We start from the raw sequence: 23,319 nt of genomic DNA on the forward strand, positions 1-23,319 counted from the left end.
AAGGAACGAGCTGTTAGGCGGTTGAGTAGGGAGACGTACGGGAGAGAGTCCAGGGGCTGGTTTAGGTTAAGGGAGGTGAGGTTAGCTGCTACGTCACATGCATCCCCAAATCCCACCAAACAGGTGTATTCCTCCCTCATGTCATCCCCGTGTCCATGGCTGCTGGGATGGCTAAGCCCCAAGCACGGAGTCCAGGGCCCGGGCTCTGCTCTCTTCCACACGGGAAGATGTTGATTTGCTTATCTGTGGCTACATCACACACTATCCCAAGACCTTGGTGCTTAAAACAACCACCATTTTATTTGCTTGTGGCTCTGCGGTCCAACCTGGGCTCAGCTCTGCTTTTCTGCTGACCTTGACACTGGTCTCTCAGGAGGCTTTATTCAACCTGGAGGTTGGCCGGAGGATGGATCTCGCTGGGACGTTGGGGCAGCCGAAGTTCACACTCTCTCTCCACATGGTCTCTCCAGTACAGTAGCCAGACTTAAGACGTGGTGGGAGGGTCCCAAGGACGCAAAAGCAGCATTCTCCAGGCCCTCCATAGTCTGAGGTCCAGAATCATCTCTGCATCATTTCTGCCACAGTCGATTGCTTCGAGCAAACGACAGGGCCGGCCGGGACTGCGGGGCAGCAGACGCTAGGACGTGAATACTGAGAAGTGTGGTTTCTGCCTGGAGTGGCCACGTGTAGATCTGAGAACTCTTGTCTCCAGGTTGTCATGGGCTAGAAGTGAAGCTCATCGCTTTCTCCCACAGTCCATTGGCTAGAGCCTAGTCACGTGGCTGCTAATACCCGCGAGGGCCTGGGGGCAGTGGCTAGGAAGGAGTGAGAGTCTGTGAGCAATCCATCGGTCTTTTCCTCTGTTTCCCTGCCTCCACCCCCTCCTCTGTATCAGAGTTGTGGCAGGGAGTGAACGCATGACCCACGTACACTGCTCAGTACTTAATACTGCTTCATTCCTTTTCTATTATGATCATTATTGTTGTTATTTGTTATTATGCAGTGACTACTTGACTTTACGCCATTTAAATCAACACACATGGATGGCAGTGGAGGCCATGTGGAGGAGACGTCCAAGGGTTTTAAGCAAAATGGTGTTGTCATTGGAAATGCACTCACCCCAAGAGTTGGACAGAGCGGTTGTGTAATATTTTTGCCCTGAATGTGCAAAATGTCCCTAGTGGCCTATGCAGGAATAATCCAGAAGAGCCAAAGAAGAAGGTGGAGTGAATACTTAGGGGCGTAGAATCTGAAGCTATAGGCTGGTGTGTGGCGCCCTGGCCTCGTGAAGAGTCAAGTAGATCAAGGATTGCTGTCGTGTTCTAGACGCTTCCGCTGAGCGGCCCTTCCGCAGATTGGACCTTTTCATTGCTTCCCAGTATTTATTTCTAAGGCCATCTGGGTGCTTTTTTGGCCTCTTGTGGGTTCTACGTAAAGAGCTGATATTTAATAAAGAGAAGATTCTTTATCTTCGCCCTTCGTTTTTCTGGCTTGACCGCATTTTTCCAAAGAATGCCAGGGATACACAACTTCTCCACTATTTCTGCATTTCCTCTCCTGGCCAGACTCGGTTCCACTCTTAAAACAGACTAGGAATTCCCCAAGACGTTGTCTCTTGAGATTATTTGAGACTGTTCACTTAAAGAAATAGTCACTTTCTTATGAAACATTTGTTAACCTGACCATTAAATAATTGATTTCACAGGCCACTCCAGTCTTAGGTAATGATTCTTATTAAGTTACTGTGTCTAGTTCTCATTAGACATTTATGACATGGCGCTGACTAGTGTGGGCTGAGGACTGTGGCTTTGTTTGTAAGCTGCATAGTGCTTGGGATCACAGCTGCGGTACTTACAAGCTGCGAATCTTCGGGCAAGTTACTTAACCTCTCTGAACCTCTGTTTCCTCATCTGTAACATGGGATATAATGTAACCCACGCCTTATAATTCTTGTAGCAGTTAATGAATCAAATGCTTAGCAAAAGTGTCAGGAGTACTTAGAAAGCTCACAATGAGAACTACATGTTGTTTTTATGTATTCATAATCTAAGAGATCACTTGTGACAAATGAACTGCATATTGATCAATTTCCCGTGAAGTAGTATACGAAATACATTTAAATGAGGGTCTCAATTCCATTAGCCAGTGTTCACATTGCATGAACCACTCTGCTGGAATGATGACTATTTCCCACATCTGAGTTTTTGGGGTAGTGGTTGGAGGTGGAGCTCTATGAGGAGACAGGTAGATTTTGATTTGGAATTTCTCTTTAAGTATAACTGTCATAGTAAAGAAAACCATCTGATGTATTTTATTGTTTCTGAATTCCTTTCTCTTGCTAAATAAATACCAGCAGCAACAGAAGCTGTGTGTGGCTTATATCAAATGATGATTAACCTCACAGAATCCTAGTAAAAAACATACCAGAATCTCTAAGTTTTGAGTAAGATGTTCCATGAAATCATTTCTCAGTTTGTCAGTTATCATCACAGTGAGAGCTGGAATTCACTTGAGACCACAAAAGAACTATAACTTCCTATCGACTGGAAAACTCAAGTGACTTTTTGAATTTTTTGCCTCGGTGCCATGTGGCACACATGGAACTCAAGGTAATTAGGGATCAGGATATGTTTTGAATCTTTCATCTTTCCTTTTCTTTCCGCTCTTCCTGGATTTCTCCCCGCCACCCCCAACTCCCACCTGCACCCTCTTAAACATGGCCACGAGATGAACATCCACGCTGCCCTCCACACCCCCTGTTCAGGAAATGAACAACTTCTCAAGGACTGTTGTTGCACAAAGAGCATAAAATTCAGAGCATGTGTTATGCTTCAGTCTAAAAGAGAATGAAATCTTTTCCTTTTTCAATGTTTTTTTTTTTCCTAGTGTTAGAAAACTGAAGACGCCTGTGGTTTTAAAATACAATTTAGGAGTTGAGAATTGGCCCTACACAAGGAAACCGTCCTGTGTGCTTTATCATGCCCTCAGGGGTTTTACCCGCAGCTTCCAACATTCTTTGGTTGATTCCTAATAAGGACAGTTTGCACAGTTACAATCCAATTACCATTTGTAGATCCCTCTGGAAAAGGGGATTTTTTTTTTTAAGAGGAATCTTTTCCTAACTCCAGAATATCTCTTCAAAATAGTCTTATTAAAATAAAAATCAGGAAATCCAGTTGCAATTTCTCTGCATTCTTTTCATCCCTCCCCCTCCTCCATTCTCTTTCTCACAGGCGCGCGCGCGCACACACACACACACACACACATACACACTGACTCACTCACACACTCTCTCAGTGACACAGCCTGCCTCCGTTCTGAAGGGACAGGAACTTCTCAATAGTCCAATGACAAGATTGCTTTTTTTTTTTTTTTTTTTGGTCCCAAGATTCACAGTAGCAGAGATCTCTGGCACCAAAAGGTACTGTGGGACAGTCACTGCCCTGCCAGCTGGGCCACTTCTCAGACACTCTTGTAATCTGCCATTGCACGCTGCATTTTTCACCAAAAGAATAATTTTCTTTTTTAAAAGAACAGACTCAAGTTCCTACTCCAAGCTTAGCTCGGTTAAATTAGGACAGCAAAGACCCGGCCGAATAGAATTCATGGGTAAGCGATATCAGTATCTCTGCTTATGCTTCTTTCCGAGAAGATTACTGTGCTAAAATGTTGTGCTTTTTACACATCTATCTTGTAATTTGGGAAGAAAAGTGGATTGATCAGTGTCTGAGCTGTGCGACAGCCCAAGTACTGTCTGTGCCAGGAGAGATTTATGAGCACGTTATTTTTAGATCAGTTGATAATGTTAAAGCAGCTTGAACTGAGCAAAGCAGAGCCGAGAGGAGCCTGCCGTGAGGACATGGGACAGCATTTGCTGGGCTGCTTTCTGCAAAAGCTTTGGTGCGGGCCGTTTTGAGTTCTGAAAGAATAAAGTGGCTTATCTCCTGGGCTTCTTGAACTTGCTGCAACATTTTCATTGCTGTGCATATGATAAATAAGGCTCATAAAAAAAATTCTCATGTGCTCTATTTTACCAAAGAGGAAAATCTTAAGCTCCTGGATTTTTCAACACTGTCTGGCTTGCCCTGCTGTAGGGCTGTGTCCCGTAATGAAAAGACTTGGTGGGGGAAAGAGGCAGAATGGGACCCTTATGTCCCAGCTCCTGTTCTGTCATTGTAGGAGCTGTCTAACCTCTTTGGACCCTGCGTTCTTCCTTTGTAAATGGAGGGGCTTGGATCGGTTTATCATGAGAAGTGGTGAAATGCGTACAGTGGGTTGGGGTCTGGATTCTGGAGCCCATAGCCTGGCTTCAGATCCCAGCTCTGTCACTTACTAGTCACTTCAGACTCATGCCTATGCTTCCTCATCTGTACTATGGGAATGATGATGGTAACATAGTCCTTAGGGTTGCTGTAAGAAGGAAACGAGCTAGCACAATAAAGGCTCAGAGCAGTCACTAGCAGAGAGTGAGCTGTCCATGAGTGTTAGCGGTATCTTCAAGGTCCAGTCCATGCCTGGAGGTCAGCCATTTCTACTGTCCGTGAACTAAATCAAATTATAGAAAGATAAGCAAAACCATCATCAGCTGCTGGTCCTGCCACTGAGAATTTCTCATTCGTGCCAACGTTTCCCTTGTCCATACTCTGGGATCGGTGCAGGCTGTGTTACCTCCTCTCCATCCAAGATGCCAGTGAAACTTAAAACTCAGAATTAAATTGGTGGCGAGTAGACCAGTCCATGATCTAACTGAGGATATACAGAAATGGAATTGGCCTTTTGTTCTGATGGTTTTGCCTTTGGGGACTCCCAAGCTGTTGCTGTATCCCCTCGATACTAACCGTTAGAAAGGTTCTTTCCACCGGAAACGAGATGTGAGTGACATTTTATTTTTTTGAACGCTGGTAGTGCCATCCTCGCTCAACAATGTTCATTTCTACTTCTTTGGTTTATCAGTAATTTAGATGAGTAGGTCATTTGCAGATAACCACTTTCATATCACCCTGACTTTTCTATCCTTTCCAATATCCCCAATTCTTACTATGCTATGTGATTTCTTTGTAGGCTCTTTGGGATGTTGCCTAGAGAAAATCTTAGGAGAGGAGAAAAATGTTGATCCCAAAGACAAATCCAAATCATAGAGGTGCCTTTGCTTTCAGTCTGGTCCAGGGATCAGCAGGTTTTCTCTGTGAAGAAACAGATAATAAATATTTTCAGCTTTGCAGGCCAGTGAAAGCAGCAGTAGACAATACCTAAGTGAATGAGTGGCTGTGTTCCAATAAAACTTTATTTACAAAAGCAATCAGTAGGCGGGGTTCAGTTCACAGGCACTTGCTTGCCAAACCCTGGCTAGTCATCATTCCCGTGCCATAGTTTAGGAAAACAAAGCATAGGAGGGAGAAATAGCTTCCTAAAAGCCACAAGGCCAGAAGGTGGCAGAAGTGGAGTTTAAGCCCTGGCAGCCTAGCTTGCCCCCCTTGCTTTTAGGCACTACCCCAACTGCCCTTGTGTCAGTTCATCTCTGCCTGAGACTCTCCTCTCCTGGAAGCTGCCTGGCTCATCACCTCACCTCCCTACCTAAGGGTTGACTCAAATATCATGTTCTTGATAAGGTTGCCCTGAACCCCCTCCCCTACCCCAGCATGCCTGATTCCTCTCACCCTGCTCTACCTTTTTTTCTCCTAGGGTTTTAGCACCTTGTAGCTTGCTATGTAATTTACTTGCTATGTAAATTACTATGCTCTGTAATTTACTCATTTATTATGTTGATTTCTTATCAGTTTCCTTCACTAAACAGGAAGCTTCTTGAGTGCAAGGTGCTTTGTTTTGTTTACCGATGAATCCACAGATTTATTATTAGATGTAAGAACAGTGCCTGGCCCTTAGAAGGTGCTCATTTAATACTTGCTGAATGCGTGAAGTGCACATTTCCATTACGCTATGGTGACTTTTTTTGATACTCTTTGTATAGCAATAAAGAGCTACTACCCCAAAGGAAAAAAAATGGACTGCCGTACCTACTAACTGTTCAGAATTTTCTAAAATTCCTTCTTTAATTTAAAAAAACAGACTAGAATAGATTAATAAGGCATAAATATTATGCCCGACGTAGCAGAAGTATTAAATTTTCCTGAAGTTCTTTTCAGAAGGAGTGACTGACACATCAAGAGAAGAATTAGCCAATGTTATTCTATTGAGTTCCTCAAGGAGAACTTCTTTTAAGAGTCCAAACAGGGGTGTGACAGCTACAAAGATACGGTTGGCTTTGCCCAGAAGCTCATGAAGAAGGGAGTTCCTTGTCATTGGTGATGTGTTTATTTTGGAGTTATAAAGGACCAGGCAGCTCTTTTCAGAAATGCTGGTTGCAAGCCTGGTATTTAAACTTGTGCCATGCTTCAGCTACACATTGTGATTATCTGGGAACCTTGGCTGTGCAGATGACAGCTGGCCACAGCAGAACACAGTTAAAAAGACATTTAGCCCCTGGTATGGTTTATCTAAATGGCGTGCCATTTTTCAGGCCTCAACGGACTGATCAGATCTGTTCTTCTGCTCCTCACCCTTGGGGAGCCACGAGCCAGGTGGTGAGCTTGTAAACACCTAGAGAAGGCATCTGACTCACAGTGGAGCCATTTATTACTGAATTCAGTGCACATTTCTTGAGAGTTTTTGGTGTCCCTAACCCGGCCACGTTTAAAAAGGGGATGCAAATGCAGAGTCATGATGATTAATATTATGACGTAATTACCACGTATTCAGGGCTTGCAGGGAGCTAATAAGCCCTCTCCAAGAAATACCCTTGCATTGTTTCATATGATTACTACAAACCCATGAGCGGTCTTGTTCTTTGCTTCATCTTTCTGATGAAGGCAGTGAGGCTCGGGGATGTTCTGCCTCTTGCCAAAAAGCTCATCTCCGTCATAACCCAAGTCTTCACCACCATACGAGTGGGTCTCAACCTTCATTGTGCAAAAACAAGAATCATCTGGGTTTATGATGAAGGTGCTAGAGCCCTACATCAGCCCTCCAGCCCAGAAACCTGCATGTTTAACAAGATGATTTAACAATCATCTGCCCAGGTAATTGCATGGCCCTAGGTCTGCAGCCATATTTGGAGCAGCCCTGCCCCACTCCTTTCTGGCTCCCTTGGCCTTGGGAAGTTTACCGTTGGATGAGGTTAAAGAAATGCCACAATTAGAGACTAGTCTTGAGGACATAAGAAAACAATGTGGTATAGACCAAAACCAAAGTTATTTCAATCAATTTTATTTCATGGGAAAATCAAGTCTGTTTGTAAAGATGCAATTTAGCTCAAAAGAATGACCTTTTGGAATAAATCACAGATATTAGATTGTTGGTTTTTCAGTTTGTCTTTTGCCTCTTTTTTTTTTTTTTCAAAATGTGGAGACATGCACTTCTGGTGGAAAGGAAGTCTCTTTAGTTAATGTTTTCGGTGAATCCGTTCTCCAGTTGATCCAGATTCTGTCTTATGGAGACCTTTCTTTGGTTTGTTTGTTCCACTTAAATTGTTTTGTGCTGTTTGTATTTCTTAATGCTAGTCTTAAATAACTTCCATAATTCTGTTTATTTATGTAATATACAGAATAATACATGTGTAATATACAGAATGATGCATCAGGTACTTAAGAACACACAGTGCATGCATTTAGTGTTAAATCAAACTCATCAATGATTGTTAATAGCTCCTGACACCATCATTTTAAGGAGATTCTGAGTAATCTGGGCCTAATAGCAGACCTAAACGTATGCCATGCCAGGGTTTCTCAGCCTCTGGACTATGAACATTTTGGGCCAGACATTTCTTTATTGTGGGGGGCTGTCCTGTGTGTTGGAGGATGTTGAACAGATCACTGACCTTTACCCACTAGATGCCAGTAGCAAAGCCATCCCCAGACTTATGACAGCCAAAAATGTTTCCAGACATTGCCAGCAATCCCCCGAGGGGGCAAAAATCACCCTCAGAGACCACTGCACGATATCTTTTTGTATCATATCGTTACCCTTGGTTAACGCTGTGCAATAGTACTCCAGAAAAGATATTTTTACAGCTGTCACAGCCTTTAGTCTATCCTGAAACATGGGGTCAGTTTCAACTTCACCTTACACTTACGATATTTAAACAAATTTGAAGTCATCCATTCTCAACCTCGAAAGAAAAATCCTATGGCAACCACTTGAAAGACTAGAGCCAGAGAGCCTTGAAATGAATCATCCATTTATGAGATGAACGGCCACCAAAGAAACAAGCTGGCCTGGAGCACAATTTGGGGGTCGAGGAAAAGCCAAAAGCATATCCTAGGCTGCGCTGGTGGGCTTTGGCACTCTTCTGGCCGCTTGTCATGTGGATCGCAGAGCAGTATCGACCTTTGTGTTCATGTCTTCCTGCCTGTGAGAGGTCCGATGGTGAGCGTGGCCATTACGGATTCATTATTCTTCAGTTCTGATATTATAATGTTTATTTTCTGCCCTCATATGCTGCCATTTTTTGGCTCATCCACAGACTCTGTTTAAAAAGACTGTTTCTTTTTTGTTTTTAAGTGAGAGGGAGTACATTATATGTTAATTAATTGAATTTAAATAAAAGAGAGATTGGGGGGGAGAGGGAGAATCTTAAGCAGGCTAGACTGTTTCTTAGCAGTTTATTCAAATCCACAGGACATCTCCCACATAGATAAAACGTTACATGGGTGCTTTGTTTCCAATTTATTACTGAACTCATGATGTACCTGATTCATTTAGTCCATAGATTGACAAATATTAGTCAGTGACAGTTAAGAGCCAGGTACTGTCTTGGGTACTAGGAACATCAAGGTGAGTAAACCAGGTGAGTTTCTTCATTGAGCGTCTGCCTTTGGCTCAGTTTATGATCCTGAAGTCCTGGGATCAAGCCCCACATGGAGCTTCCCGCTCACTGGGGGGCCTGCTTCTCCCTGCCTCACCACCCCTGCTCATGCTCTCCCTCTTTCAAATAAATTAAATCTTTTTTTAAAAAATAAGCAGAGGAGTAGGACACAGACATGTACTGAGAGAAGGCCGTGTGAAAACAGAAAAGTTGCCATTGAAAACCCAAAAGATCCTAATCTCTTTGTATCAGGGGTTGGCAAATCTAGCCAGTGGGCCAAATCCAGCTTGCTGGCTGTCTTTGCACCACCAAGCCAAGAGCAGTTTTTACATTTTTAAATGGTTGAAAAAAAATCACAGAAAGAATAATATATGGTTCTAGGTGTCTTTCTTAGAGGCTTAGAGAGTGTAACTCTCCACTCATTCAAATTTGACTCAGCAGCATACCTAACCTGGCTGATCTCTATGTGTGGAACGTGCTCCCTCCTTCAGTTTCTTTCAAAATCTGTTTCCAGTCATCTTTCCCATATGTAGATGTAATCAGACTCCGCTAGCAGTCAAGGTTCCTTAATGTCTAGCCATCACCTACTGAGTAAAGTCCAATCTACTTTGCAAAGCCCACAGAAGAAGCCCTATAGGATCTGGTCTTGACTTCTGCGTGGCTTCGCCTCCCGCTATTTCCCTCCCTCCAACCTTGTAACTTCCCCAGACAAGCTCGTTCTCTCCAGTTCATTTGCCTTAGCACCCACTGTTGTTTCCAATTTTGCATTTCTACTAGGCAAACCCTCCCTCCTCTTACCCAACCTTCCGGTCTTCACTGAAACACCACCTTCTCTAGAAAGCTTTCCTTGATCCCCCAGACAGATGTCTGAGCCTTTTCTCCTAGGCAGCCCATTGCATCTGGTACTGACTTCCAGTATCACAGTCTCTGTGTTTGATGGATCAAATGTGCTTTTCCTTATTCAAGTTTAACTCCTTAGGGACAAGGACTGTGTTGTCACTTTGATAACCAAAAGCCTAGTACGGTTCTCAGCATATAATAGGTACTCATTAAATTTTTTAAAAATAATTAACCAAGGGGACATAGAAAATAAAAATAGAACATATCTTACAGGGGTTGGTTTATTTCCTTCATAGGCTATGGTTCAGAGCTTGGCCAACTGTAGCCCAGTGGACAAACCCAGCCTTCCACCTGTTCTTATTAATGAGGTTTTATTGGAACACAGCCACACTCATTCATTTCTGAATTGTCTGTGGCCGCTTTCTGCCACAAAGGCAGATTTGAGTAGTTTTGACAGAGACCACATGGCCTGCAAAGCCTGAAATACTTACTGTCTTGCCTTTTACAGAAGAACATAGTCTAGAGATAATTGAGTCAATTGGAGGTCACATTCTTAAATGCTTCTTAAATGAATAGGCATGTAATCCCATTTTGACACTTCAGAGAGCAGTGGGCTTTCCTGGATACCTAAACTTCCTATTTAAAAGTCACCAACTCATTTGGAACTTTCATTTGGGAGGAAAACACTGCAATTCACTGATACTGTACCTTGTGGTACCCTAAGCCTGAAGGGTGTGAGTGAGAGGTACACCCAAGGCGTGAGTCCCTAATTCCTGTCTAAACTTGGGTTTCCTCTGATTATACCAAAAAACAGGAAAAAGAAAGAAAAAATGCAAAACATACTGGGCCTGGAAGAATTCACTTTTCAGTTCGCCAAATGCGATGGCCGTTACCCACTTTGCCTAGATTTGCTCACTCACTTCCCTGCCCAGACTGTCCTCACATCATGCCCCTGAACCCAGCCTGGGCTCCTGTTACTTTTCACCATTATCCACGGGACACAAACTCAGACATGTGAAGACGAGCCAAAAGCCCTCACTTGTTTTAACTCCTTCCCAGTCACGGCATTCCCTGTGTGGCCTTTCATAGCCACTCTCTCTGAAACATAAGTTGTGTGCTCTCCCCACACTGCCAGTCCCTTCCCTGCTTTTTGGTCCATCCCTAACCGTTACCATATTTAACACTCTATACCCTTTACTTACCCTGCTGATTGTCTGCCCCTACTAGAGGATAACCTCTCCGTCTGTTAAATGCATGCAACCCTACCAAAATACCAAAGAATGAACAGAGTGCCATTTACTGTCAGAAGGAACATTCTAGGCAGGAATTTGCTACCACGAGGGAGTGCAGGTGTTTTACTAGCTGCTGGGGCCAGCCTTTCTTATCTCTCTTCTGTGAGGTGAGCGGTGAGGATGGTGAGATCTCAGGGGACTTCTTAAGGGTTCCTCAGTCCCCAGCAGCTCCCGAGACTGCCCTTGGGGACCAGCACTGTCCCTTCCTCCTGGAACTTTTTTTGATGGTCAAGGCACTGCTAGAAGGTCTTCCAAACTCTTGGGTGATGGCTTTCTGTGGGTCACAGGAAATCCTCAGTAAGGGGACGTCAGGCTTCAGAGGATCATGAGGACTTATTTCTTGGGGCATCAGATCCTCACTGTCTGCAGGGAGGGCAGAGCTATTGGCCCTGCGGGTGTGTGCGTGCACACAAACATACTCACGACTGGGGGAGTCTTGCCTTTCCTTCTTTGTTGTGGAGGATTTTGACATCAGATGTCTCTGTAATTATACATAGTTCTTATAGATCACATCTCTGTACCTCTCGTGATCAAAGCAGCTCAAGAGTGCTGGAAATAGAAACTTCACTGGTTACAATTTAGCAGAGTTTGAGGGCACGTGTTTTTAGCTTGAGTTCTGATTGGTTCCCAGTCTTGTGAAGTTTTACGATTTGGGGAAAAGTACTTAACGTCTGCAAGCCTCAGTTTCATCTGCACTATAATATATTCACATATACTGAATATTACTATAATATTACTAGAACGTATCATACACATATATTATAATCATGTATCATAAGTATATATTTGTATCTAATAATATATATTATATAGTAGAAATATACTAAGTTGTATTATTGTATAGAATACTGTATTATTAAATACTATGCAGTTTACTCTTGAACATTGTGGAAGTTGGGGCACCAACACCCCCATGCAGTCAAAATTCCATGTTTAATTTTTGACTTCCCCCAAATTTAACTACTAATAGGCTACTACTTGACTGGAAGTCTTACCAATAACATAAAGTCCAGTAACACATATTTTGTCTGTTATATGTATTATAGACTACATTCTTCCAACAGAGTAAGCTAGAGAAAAGAAGATGTGATTAAGAAAATCATAAGGGGGCGCCTGGGTGGCTCAGTCAGTTGGGCGTCTTCCTTCAGCTCAGGTCACAATCAGGTCCCGGGATCAAGCTCCGCGTCTGGCTCTCTGCTCAAGGAGGAGTCCACTTACCCCTCTGCCCCTTCCCCACTCTGCTCATGGTTGTGTTCTGTCTCTCTCTCTGTCTCTGAAATAAATAAATACCTTTTTTAAAAAAGAAAGACATAAGGAAGAGCAAATATATTTACCGTACTATACAGTATTTATCCCCAAATATCCAAGTATAAAGTGAGTGGACTTGTGTAGTTCAAACCTGTGTCATTCAAGGGTAAACCAAAAGTGGTAACCACCTCATACGGTTGTTGGTAGGCTGTCCATACACGCTTGCCCTCGCGGATCTAGCACACACGAAGGCAACCAGGAGCGATTGTTGCTGTTCCTGAGATACGTAACCACAAAGATCCCACGCATTCCTAGAGAAGAGAGGCAGTAGGACCCTTGAAGTGTCTTTTCCAGAGCTTTCTTTGGCCTCTGTGTGAATTGTTATATGGGATCACGTGATCCAACAGCTCCTAGAGATTTGGATGTTTGCGACGGAGGGAGAAAATTCCCGGTTAACTGAGAGTAGATTTGATTGGAGGGATGGAGAGACAAATTTGGAACCGAAAGAGGAAGTTTGCTTGACTCTGTGACTAAGAGGAAGGATGATCTTTGTGAGACCTAGACGAGCTGTGTAACGCCTGGTGTGTTCTTGCTCTGCAGGGTGATTTCACCTGGAACAGCATGTCGGGCCGCAGCGTGCGGCTGAGATCTGTCCCCATCCAGAGTCTCTCAGAGCTGGAGCGAGCCCGGCTGCAGGAAGTGGCTTTTTATCAGTTGCAGCAGGACTGTGACCTGAGCTGTCCCATCACCATTCCCAAAGGTAAGGCCGTGTGTGCTGTTGCACCAGGGAAAGCTGCGAGTCGGACGTCTGTTTGGCCAAAGCTGCAGACTCATCTCACACCTGACATGAACACAGGAAGGAAGTGACGGCTTCTCGGTTGTTGGCTGGCATTAGTGTCCACTTTGAAAGATGTGTTCAAGGAGGACAATTGACATGTCAGCCAATATGTTTATTTAAAGGGAAGGTCAGCATGAGGTATTAAAAGGGAAAGCCATGTGTATCTCACTAGTCTACATAACTTCAGAACAGTCCATTGAAAAGAATTTTCCAAAAGGTCAACTTCAAGGACTCACGCTAAAACCGTGTCTATTTCAGCAGGATTTCAAAATAATCCGTTGAAAAGAATGTTTTCACAATCTATTAAACATGTCATTTGACTTTATGCTAACCCAGAATCAGTGATTATACTCAGGTTAACTCGTTTTTATTGTCTTTCACCTGGCATGTCCCTGCTGAGCCATTCAGACCTGGTCATCTGAGGTTTTCACAGATACAGGTCCTGAAATCTTGTCATCTATGAAATTGTGTTTTTGAATGTTTACCCTCTTCTATGAGGGTCCTTTATACTTGGTGGAAGTGTGTAGCACAAAGGTGACTTGTTCTTTTAGTTTCTCAACAAAACAGAAATGTTGTTGGCAAACCTGATTTGTAGAGAAGGGAATGAGGACTCTAAATAAAGTTCTACGAAACCGAGATTGGATGCACATCAGATAAGATACCAGGGAACAAACATTCTTTGTAGCTTTGTTTTTCAGTCCGGTTAATTTGATGTTTCTCTTTGTTCCTGCTTTTTAAAGACTCCACTAAATAAATAACCTTTACCAAACAGACAGTTTCATAAAAATTGTCTGCTGGAAGCTCTGTCTCTGTTACTCGTTTCCGAGACTTGTGGTTCCCAGCATATTCACAAAAATATTTGCTCTGTTGAGATGTTCAAAGATGTTTGGGCTATTGGAGTTATTTTGATACTTTCTATCAAAATAGGAACTAATGATTTACAAATAATTTCTTACTGATGGAGGAGAGAAGGAATCGTGTGGCTGGGTAGAGAGAAACGGGTATCAACCCACCCGAGAGATCTGAAGCTCTTGTTTGAGGTAGACAATTGTAGACATCAACCGAAGTCCTTCAAAAACAGGACCAGCGCTGAGTGCCATGATGGCAGCTTTGGTCCAAGGGTGGCCACTTGGTTCCATGTGAACCCCCAAGTCTGACCCGAAACAGGGTCAGACTCACTGTGTAAATAATTTATTTAGGAAAAAGCAGTACAGTGGCCACAGCCTAGAACCTAAAGAAATGATGACAAACCTAAGGAGACTGTGGGTATGATGAAAATGAAAACATTCTCGAGCTCACGCTTCTGTTCTTTGTCACTCTAGGAGGATTGTAGGGATTTGCTTATGGGTACCTGTTTGGAGACCCCTCTTCCTCTGGGAGACTGGTGCTTCCAGGGTTCAGATGAATGAAGCCTGGCATATTCATCAGCTACTGGGGTTCCCCATAGAAAGGGAAGAATCGAGGAGTGGATGGTGGGGGAGTGACCGAAGTGACTCCCCAGAGTGACTGCAGGGATGGGGTCCAGAGCACCAGCAGAGTCTGACCTCTCGAGCTATAATGAGAGGTGGACATCGGCGATAGGGGCGCAGAGGCAGGCCAATTAAAAGACGCTGTCAGCGAAGTAAGAAGCAGTGCCATCTTCTAGGAGTGAGGGTGGTAAGGAGGTCCTGGAGGCTTGAGGAAAGAGAAGAGGAGGGGAAGAGAGGGCGGCTGATGGCCCTGCGGAGTTGCAGGATTGCAAAGCAACCCGAAAGGTCCATTTGAGGCTAGTGGCTGGGAATTCAAATTACAAAATAAACATTCTGGCAGTAAACATGGCTAAACCGGGACATACCACTTTGCGCTTTAAATTCCCAGCCCTGGAGAATCCAATCTCTCCCCAGACTTGGGATTTTCTAGTTGAGCTCAGTGATGGTGGAGAGGGACAAGGCCATTGTAAGGACATCAGTGGTAGGCAAAAAACTGCACTCACAAAGGTGGCCACGTCCTTCTCCCTGGAGCCCACCAGTGTTCCCTCGTAGGCCTCCAGATCTTTGCAGATGTGATCAGTCAAGGTCCTTGAGATAGCAAGAGGATCCTGGTTTATCTTGGATGGCCAAGGCTAAGCAGTACAGGGTTACTGGAAAGCAGAGAAACTTTCCCAGCTACAGCTGAGTCTGAGAGAGCCAGGACTGTTGGAGGAACAGTCAGAGTGAGGAAACGGATTCTCCTGAGAGCCCTGGAAGGGATACAAGCCTGCTGGCGCCTTGATTTTAGCCTAGCGAGACCTGTTCCAGACTTCTGACCTCCAGAAATGTGAAATGATAAAATTGAGTTGTTGAAGCCACTAAGTTGATGGTTGTTTGTTACAGAAGTGGTAGGAGGCTAGTTAATACAGCGTCCACGGGAGTGATGAGAATTCCAGACCGTGGGATCTCAGTTGGATAAGAAGAGGAGTTAGGAATAAATACAGAAGTCTGTATTTTTCTTGAATAAGAAGAATCCGTAAAGCAAAGATGTCAGTTATGTCATTGATGAGCTATAAACTGAGTGTGGTTCCAAAAACCACACCAGAACAATTTGCTTTTGGATCATCACTAAATTGTTCTAAACATCTAGACAAATAACTGTGTACGAGTAGGCAGGGGAAATCTGAGAACGAGGTCAAGTGGAGAGTGTCCCTGCCCATTTATTAAAATGTCATACGACTAGAGCAATTAAAAGTATTGTACTGCTGCCCCTGGGCAGATCAATAAAAAGCAGCTGAGCCCAGAAATGAGCAAAAGTAAATACAGCAACTTACAACGTGATAAATATTACTTTTTTTTTTGATCAAGGGGAAAATGATGGATTATTATTAAGTATTAGTGACAGTGAGACAACTGTTGAGGAGAAAAGGTCGGACTCTAATCTTAGTCCTTAACGTCGAAGTGAGCTGATATAAACTGTAAGTGTGCCAAAACAAACCATAAGTGGATATTTATTTATTTTTACATTGGAGAAGGCGTTACCCAGAAAACATAAAGAAAGAGAATGACATGTATCACTATGTTGAAGAAGAAAAGATAGAATCATTTGCGTGGCAAACAAACAAATAGAAATTCACAGCACATCTGACCAGCTGAAGGCTGCCTTCTGTACCGTATAAGGCTTTATTACAAATTACAAATCTGGAAAAGACACATAATTAAAATATGTGCAGATTATGGGCAGCACACAGAAAAAGCAACACCGTGGCTGAGAGATACTGAAAAAGTTGCTCACCCTCCTGTGTACCAAAGACATGCAAGCGAACCACCAAGGAGGGGTTTTTCCCCTCTTAGATTGGGGTGGCTCCAGAAGTTGGGTGATAAACTGTGGTAAACTCGAGGAGAGGACAGACACTCGCATACAGTTGGAGGGGCCGCTCTTGCGGTAACTTACAAGGCACATGGGCCACAGCCGACTTGTAAAGGGCTCAGCTATTGCACCTCACAGATACACCCCTGTGTTAGCTGAGGTAGGCTAACCCTCCGTGCCTTCGCATGACAGAATTTCCTTACACAGACATGTGTCCCAGGCAGAGTGGCAGTGGGAGTGGGGAGAGGGACCAAACCGCATGCAATTATTCGGGGCCCTAGGCTTCGCATGTCTTGGGACTGCTTCCTCCTCGAGATCCAGTCAGCCAGGAGACAACACAAACTAAAAACGGATATTTATGTAAACCTTATAAAATAACTGATAAGCTTAATTCGCTATCCCTTCTAATCTTAAACTGTTTCAAAAAAGGACTTTCTTTCAGATGATAGTTTTAATATCTGTAGAGTTAGTTGCATTTAAATTCCTTAAATAAAAATTCCACTACTGAGTTTCTATAACTAGCCACGTCTAGAAATGGCTTAAGGGACTAGAGAACCTAGAGAAATCTTCGATGGTAGCGATCAGGAGGTCTTTCGGTGGTAGGGATGCTACCTGTGACTTCCCTGTGAGCTTGAGTTTCCCCCATGGAGACAACCGTGGCATGTTTTTCCTCCTGATCAAAAGCTGCTCTCGGCATAGGCTTTGGAATCAGACCTCCTAGTCTGTAAATGGCCCAATCCTGAATAGCAGAACCAGGAAAACAGATGCGGGGAGCGGGGTCACGAAATTCAACAACACCTCAGGCCTGCGTGAACTTTTCATTTATTCACAACACATCAACAGAGTACTACTTACCTATCAGATAGCGGGTTAGGCTCAGTTGACATGCATCTGGTAGCTTTTTAATACAAATGGTCTAAGGCGGGGGTTAGCCACTGGCCTGCTGGTCCTACCCAGCTCCCCAACTGTTTTCTGTAACTGAAGTCTCCCGGGAACACCGCTGTGCTGCTCCACGTACGTCTTGTCTCTGGGGCTTTCAGGCAGCAAAGGCAGACTTAAGCCGTGACAGCCCCTATGTCTCACGGGCTCAAGTGTTTACTCTCCGGGCCCTAGCAGGAAAATTTTGCTGTCGACGGTAAGATGAAAGGAAATGACTGATTTCTGCCACAGTCGGAAAAGCATGTTTCTCCGGGCGCTGTGGCATCCCCTCGTTCTGTGAAAAACGAAGTATTTGAAGCCAAGTAGTTGTTCCACAAGACAGAAATGCTTAACGCATGTTGTCTGTAGTGCTCTCCCCACCCCCCCTCACGTCATTCAGCTAATTTCTGATAGCACATTCGAGAAAGGCTCAGTTTATGCATTTTGAGAGTACCCTGATGCCTCAAAATTGCTCTCATACCGCTTCCTTGTAACACGGGTCCCTCACCATTGTCACCGGGATAAAACCCAAGTAAACAACTCGGTGAAAATCAAGAAAATGGTATTTTTGGTGGGGTAACACTCAAGGTGTCTTTGGGATTTCAGTGTGGTTTGTGATTTAAGTGTTGATTTGAAAAAATAAGAGCAACCTGATGGACAAGGAAACGGAGCTTGGGTGTTCACGTGCCAGCCCTGGACGGGAGATCTGACTACCCTCTTCCCACGTCGTTCTTGCTGGCAGAGTCCAGGGGGAGAGGCGATGTGCTGGAACTGTTTGTCAAAGCCTTCTGTGTGTAAGTAAAAATGAAATTGAGAACTGGGGTAAAATCCACAAACTCCCCTAGAGGTGGAAACGTGGAAAGGAAGTCAATGCCGCCCAACAGGGCGATCAGAGGATAATGGCACCACTGGGCTTCGAGGCACTCAACGCGGATCTCCGTGGCGTGAGCTGCCGAGCTCCGTGCGTCTTTCATGTGTCCACACTCACCTTTGCTGAGGCCTCCCAGAGGACTGTGATTCCCCCAGGGTCAGCCTCTGTCTTAGTTCTCTTTGAATCTGGAACACCAGGTAAACTACCCACTTCTCTGCCCGATTCCACCGCCCCTCCGCACATCCTCGAGAACTGAAGGACGCACACAGGCACCTCTCCTTTCAAATGGAGCTCCTTCCTCTCCCCTTCCCTAACTCCCCAAAGGGCATCACCCACGCCTTTCTCTCCTTTTCCCCAGGAGCCCCAGGAATGATTCGGAGACACAAGTGTTTCCCTGCTGCTTCACCCCATGCCCGGTTTCCGACTTTGGTTGATGGTCTCATAGGATTGATGTGAGGTTCAAAAGGAGTAAGAACCATGTGACGCTTCACACATCTCCCGAAACTACGCGCACTCTCAGGGAAAGCTCCCTGTCCCCATCTCCGCCATCACTGTTGTCAGCACCAGGTCGCTTCGTCTGGCATCTGCCCTCAGCTCGTCTTTATATCTCATCTAAGCTACAGCCAGAGGTCCCCCACCTGCTTCCCTAAATTCGGGGCTTCTCCCTTATTCTGCCCACCACACCTGGAAACATGAGAGTGGTCTTCAACCACAGAATCTACTCCTTTCTTGGGGAAAAAACAAACAAACAAGATGAAACAAAACTCCTGGGCCTCCTGTTGCCAACTAATGTCGTGATCTAAGCCCTTTACCGCACCGCTGCATAGAAAAGAAAAATCCATTTTGCTTGCAGCCTCTTGTGGGAAAGGAAAGCGCCACAGATTCGTGCACACTTGTCTCAGAACACTGGGTTCCAAACTCTTTGTCCGTCGACCAGTGACGGATACATTTTACTCTTCAGTCCAGGAAACACATGAACCAAAGGGTGCTCGTGTTTATCAGAGATACACTTTGATGTTGTCTCTACTGTTCTGTCTTATCCTCTTCTATATGATTCTTTATCCTTTCCTAAAACACACTTATGTGACCCACTTAATTTTCCTTGAGATTCACTAAGGGTTTGTGACCCACAGTTTGAATAATGCAGTCTTGGAAGGAAGATGGAATAAAGGAAAGGGCAGTCAGGAAGGAAAGAACAAAAATGTCAATGTGGAAAACTTGTAGTTGTTCTTCGCTTTGGCTCCTAGGGCCCTAGGAAGGTGGATGGGGCATTGTTTCTGTAGGGCCACAGAAAGGAACCAAGGTTGACCTTGGCCTAGGTGCCTAGTCCCTTCTCGGTCCAGAGCCCAGCTGTGGCCAGCCAGCCAGCCAGGAGGCTTCCTTGTGCTGCTTCAGTGCTCGCTCGCTCTCTCTCTCTTTCTCTCTCTCTCTCTGTCTCTCAATGCCAAGCTAGGCATACAGCCCGGAGGAGGTAGATATGTGGGGCTTTAGCTTCTCAAGAGGTAGAAGCCTTGAACGAAGGCTACAGTACCATGTCCTCTAGGACTTCCTAGTCAGTCAATAGAGAAAATACAGATCCATCCGTTATATGGAAAGAAAGAACAGTGGATGGCATTAATCCACGATACCACCGGTGACACTTAGAGATACGAGCTGTCTCGTCTACCTAGTCCAGCAAAAGCTGGGAATGACAGAGCGGTTTCTCTGCAGGCTCCTCTGTAATTTTCTTCTTGGATGCTCTCCTCCGCACCCCCGGGCATAGACCATGTCAAGTTCTCCCCTGTAGGCTGCTGTATGATTCTGTTCTGCTGCTGAGTGACCAGCCCGCATGATAGCAAGTGGTTCTTCAAGCCATAGGCTCTGTGCCTTTGTAGTCATAAGTGATTTCCTTTATGTTCTCAGACCATAGTTTTCTATCCAAGGTCTTGTCCCTACTGGTACACGTGACCACGTTTTATATATCTTTTATATATATCTTTGTTGGAGCAGCAACTATCGTTACACAAGGCTTTGGCATCTTGAACAAAACTTTTGTCACTGCAGTTTCTGAAATACTCTGGCATCTTTCAAGGGTTTGAAGACTACACTATTCTCTCTGTTGGGATCATGACCCAAAAGTAAACCTGATAATTACAAAGAATGTCTCATCCCTGAAATATGAATAGGAGCTCCCATTTTTTGCTCTTTTTCTTTGTTTCCCCTGGGGGAAACAAAGGCAGGTAAATATTAACTGAAATTAAATATTAAGTGCTTTTAAACCAATCATGCTTTCCAGATCATTTGAAATGAAGTCCTCAGGATGATTTCCAAATTGAATTAGTGGGTGTTTATAAAATTGTTACACAGGGAAAGCTCTGAAAAAGTAGTTTCAGGGGTCTTCACTTAAAATAGGAGTGAACAGACTGCAGCCCAAAGGCCAAATCTAGTCCACTGTCTATTTTTATAAATAAAGTTTTATTAAAACACAGCCACCCCCATTTGTTGCTGTATTGTCGAAGGTTGTTTCAGTGCTACTGCAGAAGAGTGGAATAGTTTTGGCAGAGACCGTATGGCCCACAAAGCTGAAAATATTTACAATTTAGACCTTTACAGAAATGGCTTGTTGACCTCTGAGTTAAGAGAGTAATATTAATTTGATATAGTAATTTATAGTTATTATCTATGTAGTTGATCAAGCATACCATTCTCTTCATTTCAATGTCTTCACTATCTTTATTTTGCAAGTGTTTTTTTAATGATCAGACCTTTGCAACTCTCGATGTTTTCAGTGTTTGTTGTGTTTATGCCTTTTTAAAAAAGATTTTATATATTTATTTATTTATTTGAGAGAAAGAGAGAGCGAGGGAGAGCATGAGCAGGGGAGAGGGGCAGAAGGAGAGGGAGAAACAGGCTGCCTGCTGAGAAGGGAGCCCGATGCAGGCCTCAAACCCAGGACCCTGAGATCCTGACCCGAGCCAAAGACAGATGCTTAACTGACTGAGCCGCCCAGGTGCCCTTAAGTGTTATATATTATATGTATATTTTATTTCTATTATAAACACTCAAATATAATATAAGCCATATTATATTCATATTATATTATACAATATAATTCTATTATATTCACTTATAATTCACTTATAATTCAATTACCCTCCTTATCATAGATCCCACCCAATGTACAAACATTCTGACTTTCCAGGGCTGTCTTTTGTAGGGCTGCCTGGCAATACCTGTCAAGGCTGGTGCTCATCTAAGTAGAAAAACACATCCCACAGCAGAGTTTCAGATTATCCACTGTTAAGATGCTTTGGCTGCAAATTACAGAAACCCAACCCAAAGTGGCTTAAATAATAAAGAGATTGATTATATTGCTTTACAAGGAGCCCGTAGATAGACTAGTTTTAGGACTTGGGAATTTCTTCTTGGCCATCATCCGTGGGTCACTCTGGTCTTTGGCTGGCTTCCCTCGTCACAAAATGACTGCAGCGGCCCCCGATATCCCAGCCTCTATAGCAGCACAAAGAAGCAGAGAAGCAGGGACTCTTCATCAGGTATCTTTTGAATAATAGAGGAGTGTTTCCCTGCCGCTTCCCAGTAGACTTCCCTCCCTTCTCCATCCCCAGAATGTCAACGTCTGCCAGTGCCCAAATCCACAATAGCAAGCAGAAAGAAATCACTGGAATTGGTTTGACCTCAGATTCCTTTCCTGAGCCTGGACTGAGTACTCACCCCAGGCTGCGTATGTGACCACTGGGAGGGTGAGCACCTAGCAAATTAGGGAAAGAAAAAAATTGGTGGGGAACATAGTAGGGTGAAGGTGGTTTTAGATTAGAAACTATCGGTATACATAATGGCAACGTCATCCGTCACTGCAAAGAAGCAATAGGGAGGAAACCATTCTTCGGTGTCATTTCTTTGCTTTGGTGTCTAGCATGGGCCTTGGCATAGATCTGTGGCTCAGGAAATATGTGAGAAATTGAAGGCAATGGATTTAGAATTCAATCAGAGCACATTTATTTATACAGTGTTTTCCGTGTTGTGAAGAATTATTTCCCATGTCTCAAAGAATAATCAAAAGCAAGGATGGGAAAAGAAAGGATGAAGACCCTAATACTTTTCCTGTAATTACGTCATTGGTCTGGTAACTGCCTTTGTGAGAGCTGTTTTCATGGGAGCAACTGGCAGAAATTTGGAAGCATTCCCAAGGCTTAAAGTTTATGACTTAAAGATATTTGATTCTCTTCTTACTTGTTCACTGTAAAACAACAGCTGTCAAAAGAAAGTCTGTAGTATTGGCCCCTTACGCTGATCAAAAATCAGACCGTGTGTAGACCCTTGTCTGTCTACCTTTTCAACTTGAACTACAAGCTTTGGCTTTAAAACAAGTAATGATGAAACTTCTTTAATTTGGAGTTTAATTTCCTTAACAATCCAGGGCATTTCTTTGGGATAAGTGATCTTTGTCTTTTTGTTTTCCTACCTGCTTTCTTTCCCTTATGCTCCAGGAAAGAAACATGGCTTAAGGAAAAGACCTGCCAAAAGCCATTTCTCTTGCTCTGATATTTGGAAACTTCTGTCTCTGCAAGTATAATGCCTACCTAGGCTAAGTTAAAAGCATTGTTTTTGATTTAAGGAATATGCTGTAAGAAATGCAAGTTAGGATGCCTGGAAAGACAAAAGAATAGCAGGGCTGCTCCTTTGGAACATGGGCTTATAGCTTTTTATTTTCTTTACTCACAGCATTTAAATATGGAAAAATGACAGCAAGTAAAAGATCCTTCTAGGGCATAATTTGATCATGACTGGTTATTACAGCAAGCAGTGATTATCAAGAATGCCTGGTTAAGGAGAAACCATCGTTGAGCTTTTCAAACCCTCCCAGCCATGTGATAAGCTTCCCTACCTTGCGTTTTGATAGAATAACAAGACGTGAGCAACACATCAAATATCTCAGTGATTTTCTGTAACAGAAAAACACCTGCTTTGAGGCTCAAAAATCTACAAGGTGTTTTTTTTTCCTCTTAAGGAAAAATTTCAGAACAGAGTACTTTGCCAAAATAATTTACACAAAGCGGAGAAGGCTTCTTAGCATTTAATTTAACGGGAAGCATGGTGACCTCCAAGAGCTGACTCCCTTTACAACAGTGAGAGA

The 23,319-nt window shown here is 43.8% G+C and overlaps 1 protein-coding gene across 1 annotated transcript in view; it reads left to right on the forward strand.

Annotated features, from left to right (window-relative positions):
* The window catches only part of ARHGAP6 (Rho GTPase activating protein 6), a 253,890-nt gene that overhangs the window by 167,168 nt on the left and 63,403 nt on the right, over positions 1–23,319 (forward strand). The window contains 1 exon segment of the mRNA XM_044234593.1: positions 12,841–13,000. Coding sequence (XP_044090528.1) covers positions 12,841–13,000 — 160 coding nt within the window.

Source organism: Neovison vison, chromosome X (assembly GCF_020171115.1).
Source record: "Neovison vison isolate M4711 chromosome X, ASM_NN_V1, whole genome shotgun sequence".
NCBI classification, from domain to species: Eukaryota; Metazoa; Chordata; class Mammalia; order Carnivora; family Mustelidae; genus Neogale; species Neogale vison.